The 18,595-nt window shown below is 36.0% G+C and overlaps 1 protein-coding gene across 12 annotated transcripts in view; it reads right to left on the bottom strand.

Moving 5' to 3' along the window:
• Cdh18 (cadherin 18) overlaps positions 1–18,595 on the bottom strand; it is a 1,022,663-nt gene that overhangs the window by 216,548 nt on the left and 787,520 nt on the right. For all 12 annotated transcript variants that reach the window (XM_087621794.1, XM_087621802.1, XM_087621796.1 and 9 more), the window contains one exon: positions 12,742–12,861. In XM_087621794.1, the coding sequence (XP_087477920.1) occupies positions 12,742–12,861 (120 nt within the window). The remainder of the gene's footprint in view (positions 1–12,741; positions 12,862–18,595) is intronic.

Below are 18,595 nucleotides of genomic sequence, written 5' to 3'. Positions count from 1 at the left end.
TTTTTTTTTTAAGTTTGGTATTCTCACTGGGTTTTCCTGAAACTTCAAAGTAAGTTATAATGCATTTCTCTAATGGTTAAGAATGTTTGAAATATAAAATATTCATAGGCCAATTTTACTGCTTTTCTTTCAAGATTCATTTTATTAATTTTAGTTATGTGTATTTGTAAGTACCTTTGTGTGGGTATGTATGGATCAATTCAGGGGCTCTCTGTGGAGAGATACAATAGACATCATAGAGACTAAAGTTGCAGGTGATTGTGAACTGCTAGATTTGGCCACATAATATTAGACCCAGGTAATTTGTAAGAGCATCATGTGCTATATTCTTGACTGCTGACTCATCTTTCCAAGTAATCATTTTTATTTATTTTCTAACCATTATCTGAATCACTGGCCAATACATGCTTTAGCAGTTTGAGTGTATGTGTGTGTGGGTGTGTGTGTGTGTGTGTGTGTGTGTATGAGAGAGAGAAAGAGAGAGAGACAGAGAGAGACAGAGAGAGACAGAGAGACATACAGAGACAGACAGAGAGACAGAGAGACAGAGAGACAGAGACAGAGAGAGATAGAGAGAGACAGAGAGACAGACAGAGAGAGACAGAGAGACAGGCAGAGACAGACAGAGAGACAGATAGACAGAGATACAGAGAGACAGAGAGACAGACAGAGAGAGACAGAGAGACAGGCAGAGACAGACAGAGAGACAGATAGACAGAGATACAGAGAGACAGAGAGACAGACAGAGACAGAGTTTGTTTATTTTGGGTATTATTTTATTGTTTATAACTCTTTAAAGGTTCTATGTATAAAACTCTTGGCTGAAATATAGCAAGTAAAGGTTTACTGCCATCTTGCAATTTATTTCTTCATTCCTCTGGATAGCTTCTTCTTTGCAAAGGCTTTTAAGTTCTTATAATTCCCTTTGTCGGCACTATCTGTGCTATCGTGGCCCCTATTTAGAAGCATTTTGCTTCTGTCTATATTTAAAGAGTTTTCCCTGTACTCCTTTTTGTAGTTTAAGTGTTTATAGCATTAAATGAATATTTTTACATAAGTGAACTTATTCTAGTCTTAAAATAGATCTCATACTATTGCTGGATTTAATAAGCACCTTTCATAAAGTAGCAGGGTAGAAGATCAAGAAATCCAAATCAAGAGTTTCTTATTGAAATGAAAAATCTCATTTCTGATTTCTAAATTAGGGGAAATGTTCTTTCATTGTACCCTCAACAAGTGTTAGAAAAAATCTAACCAAAGCATTGGAAGATCACTGTAAAGGAAACTTTAAGATGATGAACCATTAATTGAAGAAGATATCAGATGATGAAATTACCTCCTCTATTTTTGAATTAGCAGGATTTATATTGCAATCTTCAAACATCCAATGACAGTCTTTATAGAACTATAAACAATAATTCAGTAATTCTTAAGGAAACAGTTAGTACCCCAGCTATCTAACAATTCTAACAAGAAAGAGCACAGCCATAACCGATACCCTACCTGATGTTAAAATACAATATAGGCCACAGTTTAAAAGATACCATGACACTAATGCTAAAACATACATGCAACCTAATGGCATGCACAGTAGAGCCAGAGACAAATCTATACAGCTATAGACAGTTAACATTTGTCAAAACTGTCAAAAACTAGCATTGGAAAAGTAGACAGCCTTTTAATTAATAATACTAAGTAATGTGGGTACCACTTGCAGAAATTAGATTCCCAACTCCAACATGGTACAAAAATCAACCAAAATGACAATTTCCCTTTTTTTGGAGGAAAAAAAAATAGCTACAGGCTTTTAGGCTAAATAGTTCTTTTATGCAATGCAATCATTTTTATTCTATTCCAGGTATCACTACACCAAAGGCATAAACATCTATTATTTAATATCATTGAAAAATTATTCATCTCTATAAAGAAGACACAGAATATAGGTGAACGCCTTCATTTTGCCAGAGACTTTGTGTACTGGCTGGTTTTGTGTGTTAGCTTGACACAAGCTAGAATTATCTATCACAAAGAAACCTCCCTTGAGAAAACCTCCATGAGATTCAGATGTGAGACATTTTCTCAATAAGTGACAAAGGGTGGGAGGGCCCATTTTGGTTGGTTCCATCCCTGGGCTAGTAGTTCTTGATTATGATGTTTTTGCAGGAATAGAACCCCCCCCCAAAAAAAGACAACCTGGTTCCAGCACAGTGGGTTATTTCTGTGACAGCCTGACTATGACATTGGGAAGACTGTGGCAGTACTTTGGAACTTTGGGTTTGAAGAACCATTGCGTGTTAAAAGCTCTATGTGACACTACCCAAAGACTATACATGGACTGACCCTGGACTCTGACCCCATAGGTAGCAATGAATATCCTAGTAAGAGCACCAGTGGAAGGGGAAGCCCTGGGTCCTGCTAAGACTGAACCCCCAGTGAACTAGACTATGGGGGGAGGGCGGCAATGGGGGGAGGGTTGGGAGGGGAACACCCATAAGGAAGGGGAGGGGGGAGGGGGATGTTTGCCCGGAAACCGGGAAAGGGAATAACACTCGAAATGTATATAAGAAATACTCAAGTTAATAAAAAAAAAAAAAAAGCTCTATGTGATGTTCAGTGGGAACTGGGAAGATAATGTTGAGCACAGTGCAAAAGATCGAGGCCTGGCTTGTGAAACTTCAGAGGGAAGATTAAAGATTCTTATCAGGGCCTTGGTGTTTTGATTATGAAGATTATTTGGTTCTGGATAGCTGGGGCTGAAGAATCAGCTGTGATTATCAAGATACCAGAACTACTAAAATGAAATCTTTGTATCATTCATGCTGGCTAGGTGGAGCTAGGAAATTACTGATGATTAAGACGAAACCGGCATCACTGAGGTGAAATCTTTGGGCAGTGTTTTCTGAGAGCACAAACAGCTGTTTTCCAGAGATAGCCTCGTACTATACCTGGACTTGGTAATGTGTATGAGTCACCCAGGTGGTACTGCTTTTGAAGGCATGAAAGGGTCATGAAGGGCCGCTGAGGCTGGGCATTGTGAGAGGCCATGGAAAGCCTTGGTGTAGGTGCAGCCTCACTTGCAGTAAATGGCCAGTACTTAAGGGGTTATGCAAAGGATTTGAGGTCTGTCACCATGAAGAGAGCTTACAAGAAGCTACTGGTGAGGCCTAGTCACAGCAGAAGACATCCAGTATCACAGGATGATCACAAGAACAGCAGCAGCAGTGGAGTGGATCAACCTGAGCTTAGAGGGCTACAGAGAGCAGAGCTGGAGAAGCACTGGAGGAATCCAGTATATCGTGAGTGGATCCCAGATATTGGCCAGTTAAAGGTTGATTTTTGCTTTTGATTGTGACTGTGCCCTGATAGTTTTCCTACTTGAAATAGGAAAGTATTTTACTAGAGCCCACTGTTAAGAGATTTTGAATTGTAAAAAGACTGACTTTCAAAAGAGATTGGAAAATTTAAAGGGATTGAAATGTTAATATATAAGAATTGTAAAGGCTGTGGGATTTACATCTTGGGAATGAATAAAAAAGTAGGGGTTGAGGGTTAATAGAGATATGTTTGTGTGTCAAGTGGACAAGGGATCAACTGTACTGGTTGATTTTGTGTGTCAACCTGACAGAAGCTGAAGTTATCACAGAGAAAGGACCCTCCCTTGAGGAAATGCCTCCATGAAACCCAACTGTAATTTTCTCAATTAGTGATCAAGGCTGGAAGGGTCCTTTGTGGGTGGTACCATCCCTGGCATGGTTGTCCTGGGTTTCATAAGAAAGCAAGCTGAGCAAGCCAGGGGAAGCAAGCCAGTAAGTAACATCCCTCCATGGCCTCTGCATCAGCTCCTGCTTCCTGACCTGCTTGAGTTCCAGTCCTGACTTCCTTTGGTGATGAACAGCAGTGTGGAAGTGTAAGCTGAATAAACCCTTTCCTCCCCAATTTGCTTCTTGATCATGATGCTTGTGCAGCAACAGTAACCCTGACTAAACCACTTTGTTAAGAGCATTTCATTACCTTTGTCAAGATAACGAGATAGGCACATCATTCTAAATTTATATGCAGAGAAACCGGAATGTGACTTTTTCTTGAATATGAATAAATATGTAAATATGAAGTTGCACACTTTTGTCAATGCATAAATTATCTCCAAAAATAGTTTTCCAAAAAGTATATAATTTCTTTAAAGATATTACAAAGTTAAACTTACATCGATGTCATATTGAAGGTTTTAAATAAATTAATTGTAAGATGAATCTCATGAGTGCCAGTGAAAGTCCAATGATTTTCATCAATACATGTTTAATATGCTATCCATCAGTAATTAATGAGATGATGTGAGTCTTTGATACTATAGATTACAACTAATTAGAAGACTCTGAAATGTATGAGGGAGAATCCTGTTCAAGATGTAATTCCTCAGAAGTGTGAGATGAACAAGAAATTTGTTATTCAGTGTTTGTTTTTATTTAGCATCAAACAGCAAACAACATTTACATGTTAAACCACAGTATGAGTGCTAAAAGCAAGTGTATGTGGTGCTCTGTATAAAATTAATGTAAAGCAGTAAAACTACATTACTTTGATATACCTGAATATTAAACATGACAATTATAAATTCAATATTTTCATCTGCTACATGTTACAAATAAATGTGCTTGCTGAAATGAGTATATATATATATATATATAAAGTCTCAAAAGCTATCTGTACATGTATGCAAATATATGAATGACATAATTATAAATTGACAGAGTACATACTCAGCATATTCTAATAAAGTGTACATCAATCTCAGCTCACATATGCTAAGTATCTTATCATGCTCACATGTAGTAAGCATGTGGTAAAGAGTTTTTAAATTATTTTTTTTTATTCCTGACCTTACTTTGTGTTTAGAATTTTAAATATCCTGAACTGATCATCAGGAGAATTAAATGTGTTTGTGACACCAACGCATCCTGTTTGCCTTCATGGAAAATAACATGGAGTGGTACATCCAGTCGAAAGCACCGTCAGGTCATTAATAAAGTCAGGATCATGAATAGAATTCATTCCCAATTAAAACCTACACACTTCTGTAGGACAGAATACTTAGATTCTGCTCCCACGGAATGATATCTCCCTGACTTCTGCTTCTTAGCTCTAGACAGTGAAAATATTTGATGAGTCAGGTACTGTTTGTCTGCTTCTCATAGGGGCACAGACATTTTCAGCATAATGGTTTACTTCTAATAATGTCAACACTAAATGACAACACTGGGATTGTAAAGACAATTGTACTTCCAGATTCTTCTCTAATGAGATACTCCAATCACAACAACTTTCCTCAAATATTTTACACAAGAATTTCTGCTTGCAAGGATGGTAACCATCATTATTTGTTTATTTCTACATGAATGTTTCTTTGAGATTAATATATCATAGATACAATACTTTTAGATATTTTGTTGCAATAAGCTTTTCTACTTTTCAAGTGGTAACTAGTGTTTAAAATATTAATTTAGTAGGTGATCTTCCATTGTATATACTGAGGAATATCATGCCAATTATAATAAAGGTTATACAACAATGCCAACCAACCAGAGCTTCCAGGGACTAAGCCACTACCCAAAGACTATACATGGACTGACCCTGGACTCCAACCTCATAGGTAGCAATGAATAGCCTAGTAAAATCACCAGTGGAAGGGCAAGCCCTTGGTCCTGTTAAGACTGAACCCCCAGTGAACGTGATTGTTGGGGGGAGGGCATTAATGGGGGAGGATGGATAGGGGAACACCCATATAGAAGGAGAGGTGGAGGGGTTAGGGGAATGTTGGCCTGGAAACCGGGAAAGAGAATAACAATCAAAATGTAAATAAGAAATATTCAAGTTAATAAAGAAAAAAAACAAAAAAAGCTTTAAAAAAAGGTTATACAATTTATAAATTATTTATAGATGCTTTAGTTCACAATACAAAGTAATGGACCTCAGTTTGTATTTCTATATGTTATTAAAATATTGAAGCAGTGTGTTTAATATGTAATATTAAAATACCAATGAATATGTAATTATGACTCATAATTCATATCTTTGGATACAGATATTAGTTCGTGATTTCTAAAACAGAAAAACACAATATCTTTGAAACTCATTATTATAAAGTCAAGGTGAACAGCAAAATATACCTTTTATGTAATGATAATAAGGAAATAAAAGTACTAATTATAATGATAAACACTGAAATCTCAATGTTACTTGGACACAAAAGTTATGCATTATTATAATTGTTCTTCAATAAAGGTAATTGGAAATGTGTTGAGATGCATCATTCAATTAGGAAAAAGGAATTAAGTGGAACTATTAAAACCCACCTTTGTAAATGACTAGTACCCCAATACTTCTTATAGAATATCCTGTCGTAGCAACTGATTCTCTAATTTTCACTATGTCTGTTTAGATTATTTTCCCAGCACTTTGAAGCAAAATTACAACTATATTCATTAGTTCTGACCATGTTTAATTATTTGCTAATAAGCTTTTTAAGTACAAGTAGCCCACTAGTAAAAGCTGTGAAGAGAATAGTGAGTATTTATCTTAGAACTCTACTTAGCACATTCTGCTAAATTACTTCCTAAGGCATCATCTAACCGAATGCAACTTTAAATATACTTTCTTTGAGACCCAGAGATCCCATGATGCTTTAGTTAGCAAATACTAATATTAACACAAAGCATTTCATTTATCACATTACACATTTTGAAGACAAGAAAGTCCTGACGCTATGAATAAGGGTATGGAGTGTTCACAAAAAGGGACCTGTCATGACTGACCTCTGAAAGACCCAACAAACAGCTGAAGTAGTCAGATGCAGATATTTACATCCAATCAATGGACTGAATTAGGCTGGTGGCCCCTGTGGTTAAATTCAGGAAAAGCTGGAAGAAGCTGAGGAGGAGGGTGACCCTGTAGGAGGTCCAGCAGTCTCAATTAACCTTGACCCCCCCTGATCTCTCAGACACTGGACCACCAACCAGAGAGCATACACCAGCTGAGATGAGGCCTCTAACACATATACAGCAGAGGACTGTCAGGTCTGGGTTCAGTCAGAGAAGATGCACCTAACCCTCAAAAGACCTGAAGTCCCAGGGAATGGAGAGGTCTGGTGGGGTGGGATATAGGGGGGGCATCCTCCTGGAGACTAAAAGGGGAGGAGATATGCGATGTAAAACAGTCAGAGGGTGGACCAGGAGGCGTATAAAATCTGGACTATAAAAAAAATAAACAAGATTAAATCTGAAGGGGCTTGCAACCCTATAAGAGCAACAATGCCAACCAACCAGAGCTCCCAGGGACTAAACCACTACCCAAAGACTATACATGGACTGACCCTGGGCTCCAGCTACATATATAGCAGAGGATGGCCTTGTTGGGCACCAATGGGAAGAGAAAACCTAGGTCCTGCCAAGATTGGACGCCCCCACTGTAGGGGAATGTCAGGGCAGGAATGGAGGGTGTTGGGGAGGGAGGGAGAACACCCTCATAGAAGAAGGGATTATGGACTTAAGGACTGGAAACCAGGAAGGGAATAACATTTGAAATGCAAATAAAAACTGTCCAACAATTTTTTTTAAAATGGTACAACCCTAATAGAATTTTATACATTAGAAACTATACTAGAGTTTATTTATACTTGACATAAAATTCTGTCTTAGTTTCTTGACTTACCTGTAAGATATATAGCTCTACCCAAATGCTAATTGTGTTTAAATGTTATGTCACTGAGGGTGTGCTGAGGAGAACTGCCATGAAATCCAAATTAAAGCAGTCTGCAGAGGCAGAGAAACATCATCCCCAAAGCCTGCCCTGCCTACGCAAGTTCCTACTCACCCTCACTGCATGTACCCACACATAAACATATGCAACTCTTCACACAGTAAGAAATAAGCATAGATTTAATATTTGTTAACCATAATAGGCATAATAGGAACACTATAGTTTCGAGTACAATTTATGCAGGGTGCCTTTATTTTAACTTATTATTAAGTAAATGAGATATTTTCTTATTTGTAAGCATTTGGCATACAGAACATTAATGAACCGAAGATTTATTTGGGTAAATATGTGTATGAGCTCAGAGATGTGTGTGCACAACAGAAAACATAGCACTGTTATATTTTATATGACTATTTCTTCCATCTAGAGACCTGTCTCTTTAAAGTAGAAATTTAGTTTTCTTATATTTAACAAGAACATGATTTATACCCAATCAAATGACAAATGATTTAGAGGAACCAAGGAAATGAGGACCACTTACATCAAACAATAAGGTAGCTCAGATTTTCAACAAAATTTCAGTTGAACCACAGTGTAAATAACCATACATGGTCATTTATCTTTCAACATTTTAAAACCAGGTTGATGAGAATTTTTCCCCAATTATTTAACAATAATATTAAAACTAGAATAATTTGAATACCATATAATTTATATAATATTAATGATGTTTGTTTATAATGTTCAACTTTTAACTTCATTGTTGAAATATTTCACTCGTAGTATAATGAATTTTCTCAAAATGTGTGGACACACGAATGCATTTATATGCATTGGTTTTGTTCATGTATACCTGTCTCTTTGAATGTAGGCTCTACACAGTTTCATATGGGAAAGTAAGAGACACAGAATGTTTCCAGTCTCCTCCTGGCAGTGAATTCGAATGCTGGAACACCTTATGGAAAGGGAGGCAGAATGCCTAGTCAAATCCTCTTATACACATAATCATAAAATTCAATCATAATAACATAATTGCACTAGGTGCTGAAAGTGTGTTTATGGCTTGATTCTTCTTCGTGGTATGTGCTTCATTAAATATGATTATTAGAAACAAACACAATTCAAACCTTAAAGCTAGTACCAGGCATGTCAAAACTTCTTTTGAATGTTTGAACAAACTAGTCCAAGTAACTAAAAAAAATAGACTGTTGACATCCCTCTTGGTTTTCTTTTGGGGATTTAAGGTAAGCCCTTATTGTAGAAAATACTGCATACTCATGAGGCAGAACTCTGATGATTACAGCGATCTCTGACATGAACATCTGTGGTGTACTTCCTGTGGTGTACAAAAATTACTAGGCTAACTTTCAAAAGCTGTCCTGTCCAACTGCAAAAGTTTTGAAACATGTCTATGACCAGGATGACAAGATTTCTACAAGGGTAAAGTTAGCAACAATCCCTTGATGGTATTTAATAGCAGTCTAATTGTACTGAAGCTAGGCCAACAGAAGGGGACACATATCTGGTGTTAGAAACAGTCAACTTCCCAGGGCTAGAAAGGTCATGGATTTTAGAGAGTAATCTGCTCCCACCAATTTGCTAGACGAGCATAGCTCCCTTTATATTCTTAATCTTATCCTTATAGACATAGAAAAGAGCATCTGCCCTCCCATCATTCAAAAAGACTTCTTTTTACATCAAATAAATAGAACCACAGCAGACAGAAATGGGTGCAATACATAGATCACCAGACCTTGGGGGGGCGCAATCCAGGCCTAATGGTTACATGGACTATTTATTACACCTCTTTACGTTGCAGGGAATGATTCCTATATAGGAGACAAAGGACTTTTAGAGATTGAATATCAGGAAGCCTAATGTGAAAGATACTCCAAGAAATAACTGCATAAACAATGAACATGCTTATTTAGAACAAGAAAATTTTATGTGTTCTGGATCTCAGCAAAAATAGCAAAAAATCCAACCAACCAATCAATTGGTCAAACAAACAAAAAACTAGACGCACCTAATGACTGATGGGAGAGGAAGAGTTAGGTCCTCACAAGAATGAGCCCCCTGGCCTATATCATGAATGAGCACTCTTATTTTTTTTTTAATTTATTTAATACTTAATAATAATTCTTTGGTTTCCGGGCAAACATCCCCCTCCCCCCTCCCCTTCCTTATGGGTGTTACCCTCTCAACCCTCCCCCCATTGCCGCCCTCCCCCCAACAGTCTAGTTCACTGGGGGTTCAGTCTTAGCAGGACCCAGGGCTTCCCCTTCCACTGGTGCTCTTACTAGGATATTCATTGCTACCTATGAGGTCAGAGTCCAGGGTCAGTCCATGTATAGTCTTTAGGTAGTGGCTTAGTCCCTGGAAGCTCTGGTTGCTTGGCATTGTTGTACATATGGGGTCTCGAGCCCCTTCAAGCTCTTCCAGTTCTTTCTCTGATTCCTTCAACGGGGGTCCTATTCTCAGTTCAGTGGTTTGCTGCTGGCATTCGCCTCTGTATTTGCTGTATTCTGGCTGTGTCTCTCAGGAGCGATCTACATCCGGCTCCTGTCAGTCTGCACTTCTTTGCTTCATCCATCTTGTCTAATTGGGTGGCTGTATATGTATGGGCCACATGTGGAGCAGGCTCTGAATGGGTGTTCCTTCTACCTCTGTTTTAATCTTTGCCTCTCTCTTCCCTGCCAAGGGTATTCTTGTTCCCCTTTTAGAGAAGGAGTGAAGCATTCACATTTGGATCATCCGTCTTGAGTTTCATTTGTTCTAGGCATCTAGGGTAATTCAAGCATTTGGGCTAATAGCCACTTATCAGTGAGTGCATACCATGTATGTCTTTCTGTGATTGGGTTAGCTCACTCAGGATGATATTTTCCAGTTCCAACCATTTGCCTACGAATTTCATAAAGCCGTTGTTTTTGATAGCTGAGTAATATTCCATTGTGTAGATGTACCACATTTTCTGTATCCATTCCTCTGTTGAAGGGCATCTGGGTTCTTTCCAGCTTCTGGCTATTATAAATAAGGCTGCGATGAACATAGTGGAGCATGTGTCTTTTTTATATGTTGGGGCATCTTTTGGGTATATGCCCAAGAGAGGTATAGCTGGATAACTAATACCGAGTTGTCTGAGGTGAAACACAACAGAATACACACACACACACACACATACACACACACAGACACACACACACAGAGAGAGAGAGAGAGAGAGAGAGAGAGAGAGAGAGAAATGAGAGAGAGAAAGAGAGACAGACAGACAGAAAGACAGAGAGAGACAGAGACAGAGACAGAGACGGACAGAGACAGACAAATGGACAGAGGCACAGAAGGGAGAGAGAAACTTGAAGGAATTTAGCTAATTGTATTTAGTGTTTATGCATACATACACATAAGCATACACATATCTGTAACATTAATAATAAAGAAAATCTATCAATTTGCTGCCTAGAGGAAGCACTAGAAGGATTGGTACAAGGTAACTGGGGTGAGAGGTTAGGGGAAAGAGAAGGGGCAAATGATGTCATCAAATTTAATTATAAGTGTGCTAAATGAATACATGAATTGATTTTTCTTGGCTACATAATATAATGTTTTAAACGAGACATTCCTGACAGACATCTCTTCCTTGGTCATAGCTACGGGACTTTTGTTTTCCATGAAGGTTCCATGTCAACTGAGTCAGAGTGCATCTCTGACAATCCCTTAGAAACTGTGACAGAGTATATCCTTGTAGGTTCTATGTTAACTGAGAATACATCCATAGAGTATCCATATTGAGTAAGTTATACTACATCCATGAAGATCACATATTATTGGTGAGAATGTGAATTTAGTTTGATCATAATGAACCCACTTTCCCTGATCCTTCCTGAACCTCTCAGCTCTCTTTTCTTTCAGGATGTATTTTAAATTCTTTAAAAATTTGGAACCTCCCAAGAGTCATGTGTTAAATATTTACTTCAGTTGGAAATAGGTAGTTAGTTCACTTATTTTACCATGAAGAATTCACTTAGCAAGGACATGTGCTTTATGTTTTATGTTTGTGTTTTATGTAGTAGAATGAGAAAACAAAAGGCTACTGAGTGTTCGTTCTGATGGTGAGATGAGATAATATTAATATTTACCAGAATGAAGGAAGAGGAAAGAATTCATGTGTTTATCTGAGTTAAAAAAAAAGGAGGACACTTAAGAGTGTGGGATTATGGGGTTGGGGATTTAGCTCAGTGGTAGAGCGCTTGCCTAGCAAGCGCAAGGCCCTGGATTCAGTCCCCAGTTCCGAAAAAAAGAAAAGGGAAAAAGAAAAAAGAAAAAGAAAGAAAAAAAAGAGTGTGGGATTATTATCTTAATTTCTTTAATTAAACATTAGATGGATGAAAGAATGTCTAATTCAGAAAAGTACATCCAAGGAGAAGTCATAGAAGCACCTCATGATAATGTGTATCATATACATATATTTAATTTGTACATACATATACCATGTATACTTCCATATATGCATGAGTACCTGAGCATATATTTAACTAATTCTTAAAAAGTATTAGAATTTTTAACAAATAATTTTCTATCTTTGATAGAAATTTTAAAGTAATATATATATATAAATCAAAATGTTTGGAGATATTCTATTAATATAATATTTAATATGTCCTTTATAAGTAGTACATTTTATTTATTTTTTCTTTTTTCTATTTTTCGGAGCTGGGGACTGAACCCAGGGCCTTGCGTTTGCTAGGCAAGCGCTATGCCACTGAGCTAAATCCCCAACCCGCAAGTAGTACATTTTAAATGTTATAGTAATATTTAATGGTAAATTTTAATTGGTATGCATAAACTGATATATTTAGACTGTTTTAGAAAAATAACTATAATTTTAATGGTATTTAATGTCTCTAATTACGAGGAAAAGTAAACCAAAAGGCGAATCATTTTGTTTTATTGACAGATCGCTTGCACAACAATGTACACAAATTCACTAACCTGTTTTAGGATCTACAGAGAAATAAGGTTGTCCTTGCAGGATGCTGTAAACAACTCGAGCACTGTTTCCATATGTGGGGTCATCTGCATCTGTAGCTGTCACCTGTAGTACAGAGGTACCTGTGCATTCAGGAAAACAAATTTTAGTGTGTGATAGTATTTAGCCCAGAACTCATTTGAACCCAATAAAAGGGTTCAATACAATTTCAAAGCAGTGCTATGTCCCATGAAATGTAATTCTCTTTAAATATTCATTTTAATCTTATTTTTCATTTTTGTGCCTGTGTGTGTGTATATGGAGGTGCCCACAAAGCCGGAAGATGGCATTGGATATTTGGCACCTGGAGATACAGGCAGTTTTAAGCAACCCAACGTAGGTATTGAAAACTAACCTCGGGTCTTCTAGAATGGCGGTCAATGCTCTTGGCACCCGAGGCACTACTCCAGCCCCCTGAAAATTAATTCTTAAATTTGTGTAACAAATATATAGCTTATCTCCTCCCCATGGTACCAAGAATATGTGAACTCAAATAACAATAGTTGCTTGATGTTGTATTATGTCCACACGAGACTATTCTTGGGGATAACAGGGCCCTGAAAACACTTATTTCCTATGTCTAGCTTCTGCCACTGTGAGACAAAATGCTTCTGTTAGGTAAGCCACCTATTTCCAGAACAGGGAAACAAACAGTGAATTCAGGGTATTGCAGCTTCTGGTGAATAAATGGTCCTGTACTCATTATTGACAGTTGAATTTCAGCAAGACTCTAAACTTAAAAACCAAGAAGAAAAGAATAAATAATTCTCTATGACATTTGATACCAACTATATTGCTGAGCAAAATGAAATAAAAATGAATACTGTCATGTGTTGATTGAATTTGGTTTAGATTAATAGTTTTGGAGAATCGGATATTATTAGTGGTCCACTTCTTGTCATTTAAAAAGAAATTAATTGATAAGTTATATTTGTCATTTTAATGAAAAAATATTATTTTCCTTTAAAATAATGAAAATATCAAGTTTTAAAATATGTTATTGTTATTGTATTTCATTTATGCATGTGTCAGGCAGCAAGTGAGTGTAGGTGAGAACACAAATGTGAGAGATGCTTCCCTCAGCATTTTTTGCTGTCAATAAATATTCTCTTGTACTGGACCCAACAAGTCCTACACTCAAAGCTGTTACCATTGTGTGCATAGTGAAGAGGAATTTCCAAATTTCCAAAGGAAGACAAGTAGAATAAGTTTTAAAATTGAAGTAATCTGAGAATTATTTGCTCTGACTAATACCTATTAAGCTTACAGAACATCCCTTGGCACACTTATTTTTCCTTAAGAAATCCCGCCTAAGTGTATAGAAACCTGTTCTGTTTGCAGAGCACTTCTATTGAAAACAGCAACTCTGGAGACACTGTACTCTGAAGTACATAAGCCGTGTCTCACACAAGTTTTTATTCTCAGTATTTCCTGTGGCAGATTCTTGCTGTTCAGTCTAGGGATTAGTTCCTCTCAGCTGAACAGATTTAAATATATGAAAAAAGCTTTCGAAATACCTTCTTTACAATAAAACTTGAGTCCTTTTTCCCTAGGGAATCAGCTGTGTCACTCCTTGCACTTGGCTTCTCTTTGTTCTGATGCTTTTTAAATAGCACACATTTTATCAAGTTGCATATCAATGAGAAGTGATTGAGTGTACTTTTTTGAAAGTCCCTGAAGACCAATTTGACATATTTAATAAGGCATTTTAATACTAAGTAAATACTTTCTGAAATTGCCAACTGTTACATATGACGTGCCAGAGTTCACAACTCTGTTCAAATCCCAAGTGACTCAATACTGAGCAAAAACTTTGGATAAAAAAAGCAGAAGATTTATAAGGCTGAAAGCACTTCTTTGAAGGAAGCTCTTAAGGCTTACATCTTAGAAGACGTGCCAAGGCTTTCAGAGAAAGCAAGAACCATTAAGACAGTGTAAATTTGGTGCTAAACGAGGACATAGAATTTCAGAAACAAACCAATAGTAATGAAGCTTCATCATTGTATAGTAGGGCCACACTTTATTCATTTAACAGTTATAATTTAAAAACATGTTTAAGGTAACACTTATGAAATATTTGTGATGAATAAAAACAAAAAAATCACTATTTTTGGATCTGGCAGATGGACATATTGCTTACTGCAGAGCTTAATGACCTGAAATATGTTCTCTAAACCCACATGGCGGAAAGAGAACAAATCCTGTAAATTGTCCTATTTCTACCTTATGGTGCTCCATGTCCACATTCATGCTAAACACAACAACAACACACACACACACACACACACACACACACACACACACACACACACAGAAGCACACAAGACCGCCTGGACACATACAAACACACATTCATGTACACACACACACATTTTATTCTACCTACATGTTAAATAATAAATTGCTACTTTTTTTGTTTTAATTTACATGCTTATTGAAGCATCTCATTTAATATTTCTCATTAGGCAAGTAAGTTTAGTGTTCTCTTCTTTAAATGAGAAAAGTACTCAATACCTTGATATGTATTTTGTTAATGGAATGTAAAGAAGCCATTCCTGTATGCAACTTAATTTAATAATTCAATCAACATATTGAGAATGTTATATCTAATGATACTTACAAAGCTATGATGTTGAGATTTTAAAGAGCCTTACCATTCAAACATATCTATTCTGAAAATAGAACCCTATATAATCAATGACACTACACAATCATAATCACCAGCCTCTCTTTAAACTGTTCCATTTTTTCCTGACATTTTTCTCTTATATGTCCCTTGATGAAACTTAATCAAGTTTCAGGTGCATCTATCTGAATAAAGGCAAGTATATTATCCTACTCTTTAGAAAAAGTGCAACACTATATATATATATATATATATATATATATATATATATATATATATATATAACTTTAACAATGGACCTCTCGAGCGGTATATCAAGATAAAGTATTTGCTGAATATATGGCTCAGTACTTCATGTCCTACATGAGGGTTTGGGTTCAGTTTCCAATACTAATGTCAGGCATCACTCAACCTCCTGTAACTCAGATCCAAAGAGATCTGATATCTGTAGCCTTGCCTCTCAGAATACTTATAACCACATGCACAATCTACACATAGACAAATACAAGCACACACACATAAAAGTAATAAAAGTACCTCTTAATATAGAGGTAAATGCCATTGTATGACAAAACATGGGCACCATTAACTTTTCATACACCTTTGTACAGTAGGAATGGTTTTCTTCTTTCTACAGAGGAAGTTACTGCATTAAAAATAATGAGGTTAATCTTATGCTCATCATTCTGACTGATTATATAAGTAACATTTTCAAATGCTGAAAGAAAAGTTAATCTGTTGGTCCTTGACTTTCTTCCCCCTAATGTAACTCCAGTCATTGGTGTCCTTTGGCAATCATGAGCAACTGAAAAGGGAAAAATGATAAAGCAAGAGATTGTCCAGACATATACTCCTCTCTCTATCTCCCTCTCCTTTCTTTCTTCATGAATGGACTTTTGGTGCAGGGCTAATATTTTTTCAATGGTTATATTTCCTTCTTTACGAGTCTTTTCTTATTTTCACTCCCTAGGTCTCATCTATTTGGTGTCATTAAAATATAGCCTTTAGACCGACACTCTTTGCCAGGAGATTATTTTCACTAGCCTCACATTATATCCTTTATTTCCATCCTACATTTTCACAGTTTGTTTTCCATTCTCTGCATTATATTGCTTTTACTGGTAAGGAATTTTTTATTGAACATTGATAGATGTAGAAAGTATTAGCATATCTCTCCCTTAATTTCATCACTTTCCTACACTTTGTGCTAACTGTTTAATCACAGAACACAGGCAAAATAGGGTGGTGATCTATAATCTACTGTAATATGATCATTAACATATAAATCTTATGGTTTCTACATTCAAATTATTGAATTATTCAGTATATTAGGATCAGGCATATATCTTAAGACTTTATCAGTATATGATTAAAAATAATTAACTTTATTTAAAGATATTTTATGATATGGAGAAAGCATATTCCCTCACATATTTGAAGTTGAAAAAATACATAAATTTGCCAATCAAATATTGCCATTTTTAGAAAATTTGAATGCTTTAGAAATTACTTTTGAAAGAATTTTTTTCTTAAATTAATATGAGTAGAATAAATAAACAAAGTGTCAAAAATAATTCATTGCATATTTAGTGAGTAAATAATCATACAGCAATGTGATAAAAACACATTAGGCTATTATAAGAGAAGGGTACTCATTCTTCTTGTCCATTGGTGATACCTGACTGCAGCAATATCCTGAATGTCCTTATATTTATGATAAGTAACTGCATCCTGATAGTCCCTTTGGTCCCTCAGATAGAAGGAATGCAGACTTTGTAATGTAAACTGTTCAATATCCCAGGTCTCTGAAGCTCATAGTCCCTAGTAGGGAACTGCCTACTTTTCTCATGATAAATCAACATATGGTCAAACTATCTTTTCAATATTTATGTTTACACTTATGTGTTTGCTTTGTTCTCAGCCATAGTCTGAGAATTTGCTTTCTACATTGAGAGCAACCATAATTTACCCAAGTTTTCACCCTCAGAATTATGTCTATAAACATCTCTCCCACTATAATATATACTATATTGTTATTCATTTCTGGAGTAATGAATTATTTTGTCTAAGGTTAAATTAGATACTGAATACACAAAAGATGATGGTCAGACAATAGGTACATATAAACTACAGAATCATAATGGGTAGTAATTAGCTTAGCAAACTGAGTCATTATCTCTTATTATCTACTGGAGCAAATCTATGAACTAGTTCCACCTGTGAATCAGACTCACAAGAGTTCAGATAATCATTACCAGCTTTGTTCTGTGAAACAAAGGATGTTTCCCCATACAATGGTGTACAAATGATTAATACTTGATAAATAGCTAATAATTCTGCTTGTTTCTAATTCTCATAGGCAACTTAGGTTCATGCAATGAGTGTCTAAAATTATTCTCTAATCAGTCGCCTGTGATGATATAATTTTATCTGTAAGAAGAAACCTGATTTGAACACACACACACACACACACACACACACACACACACACACACACACACAATCTCAACCATCAAACTCTGCATGTAAATCAAAAACCACTGAATGAAAAAAATAATATGTCAGCTCCAAAATACAAATCCCATAGTAATAGCCATTACTGAAAATAATGTGGACATAAATGATAAAAGACAAAACCAAAGGAAAAAAATTAAAATAAGAAAAGAAAAATTGAACATGAAAAATAGGGTTTGATTATATTTTAAAGAAAACTTAAACTGGAACTATACTGGGAATAAAAAATTCAAGAAATTAATTATGAACCACAGTGGAAAGCCTCAGTTACAGAATGGATTAGGCTGAAAACCGAACCAGGCATAACTCTAATTACTAGAGTTAGATCACTCAATAAAAGTCACTATAAATTGAGTGGAACATGGGTATCAGTATTTCAAAAAAAAAAAAAAAGAAAGAAAGAAAGAGAGAAGATGTACCATGAATTGCAAAAATAAAACAAAACTATAGTTAAGGCACACAAAATTATCTTCAATAAAATCATATAACAAATTTTCCATACCAGGAAAAAAAGAGATGCCTATCTAGGTACAAGGGACTGACAGAACATAAAGTAGACTAAAAACTAATGAAAGAAAGAAAGAAAGGAAAGGAAAAGGGAAGTAAAGGAAGAAGAAAGAAGGAAGGAAGAAGAAACAATGGGAAAGGAAACTCTCCGTGGGATATTATAGTTGAAA

The sequence above is a fragment of the Rattus norvegicus genome, chromosome 2 (genome assembly GCF_021556685.1).
Source record: "Rattus norvegicus strain SHRSP/BbbUtx chromosome 2, alternate assembly SHRSP_T2T, whole genome shotgun sequence".
NCBI lineage: Eukaryota > Metazoa > Chordata > Mammalia > Rodentia > Muridae > Rattus > Rattus norvegicus.
This window is presented reverse-complemented; position numbering and strand designations above follow the sequence as displayed.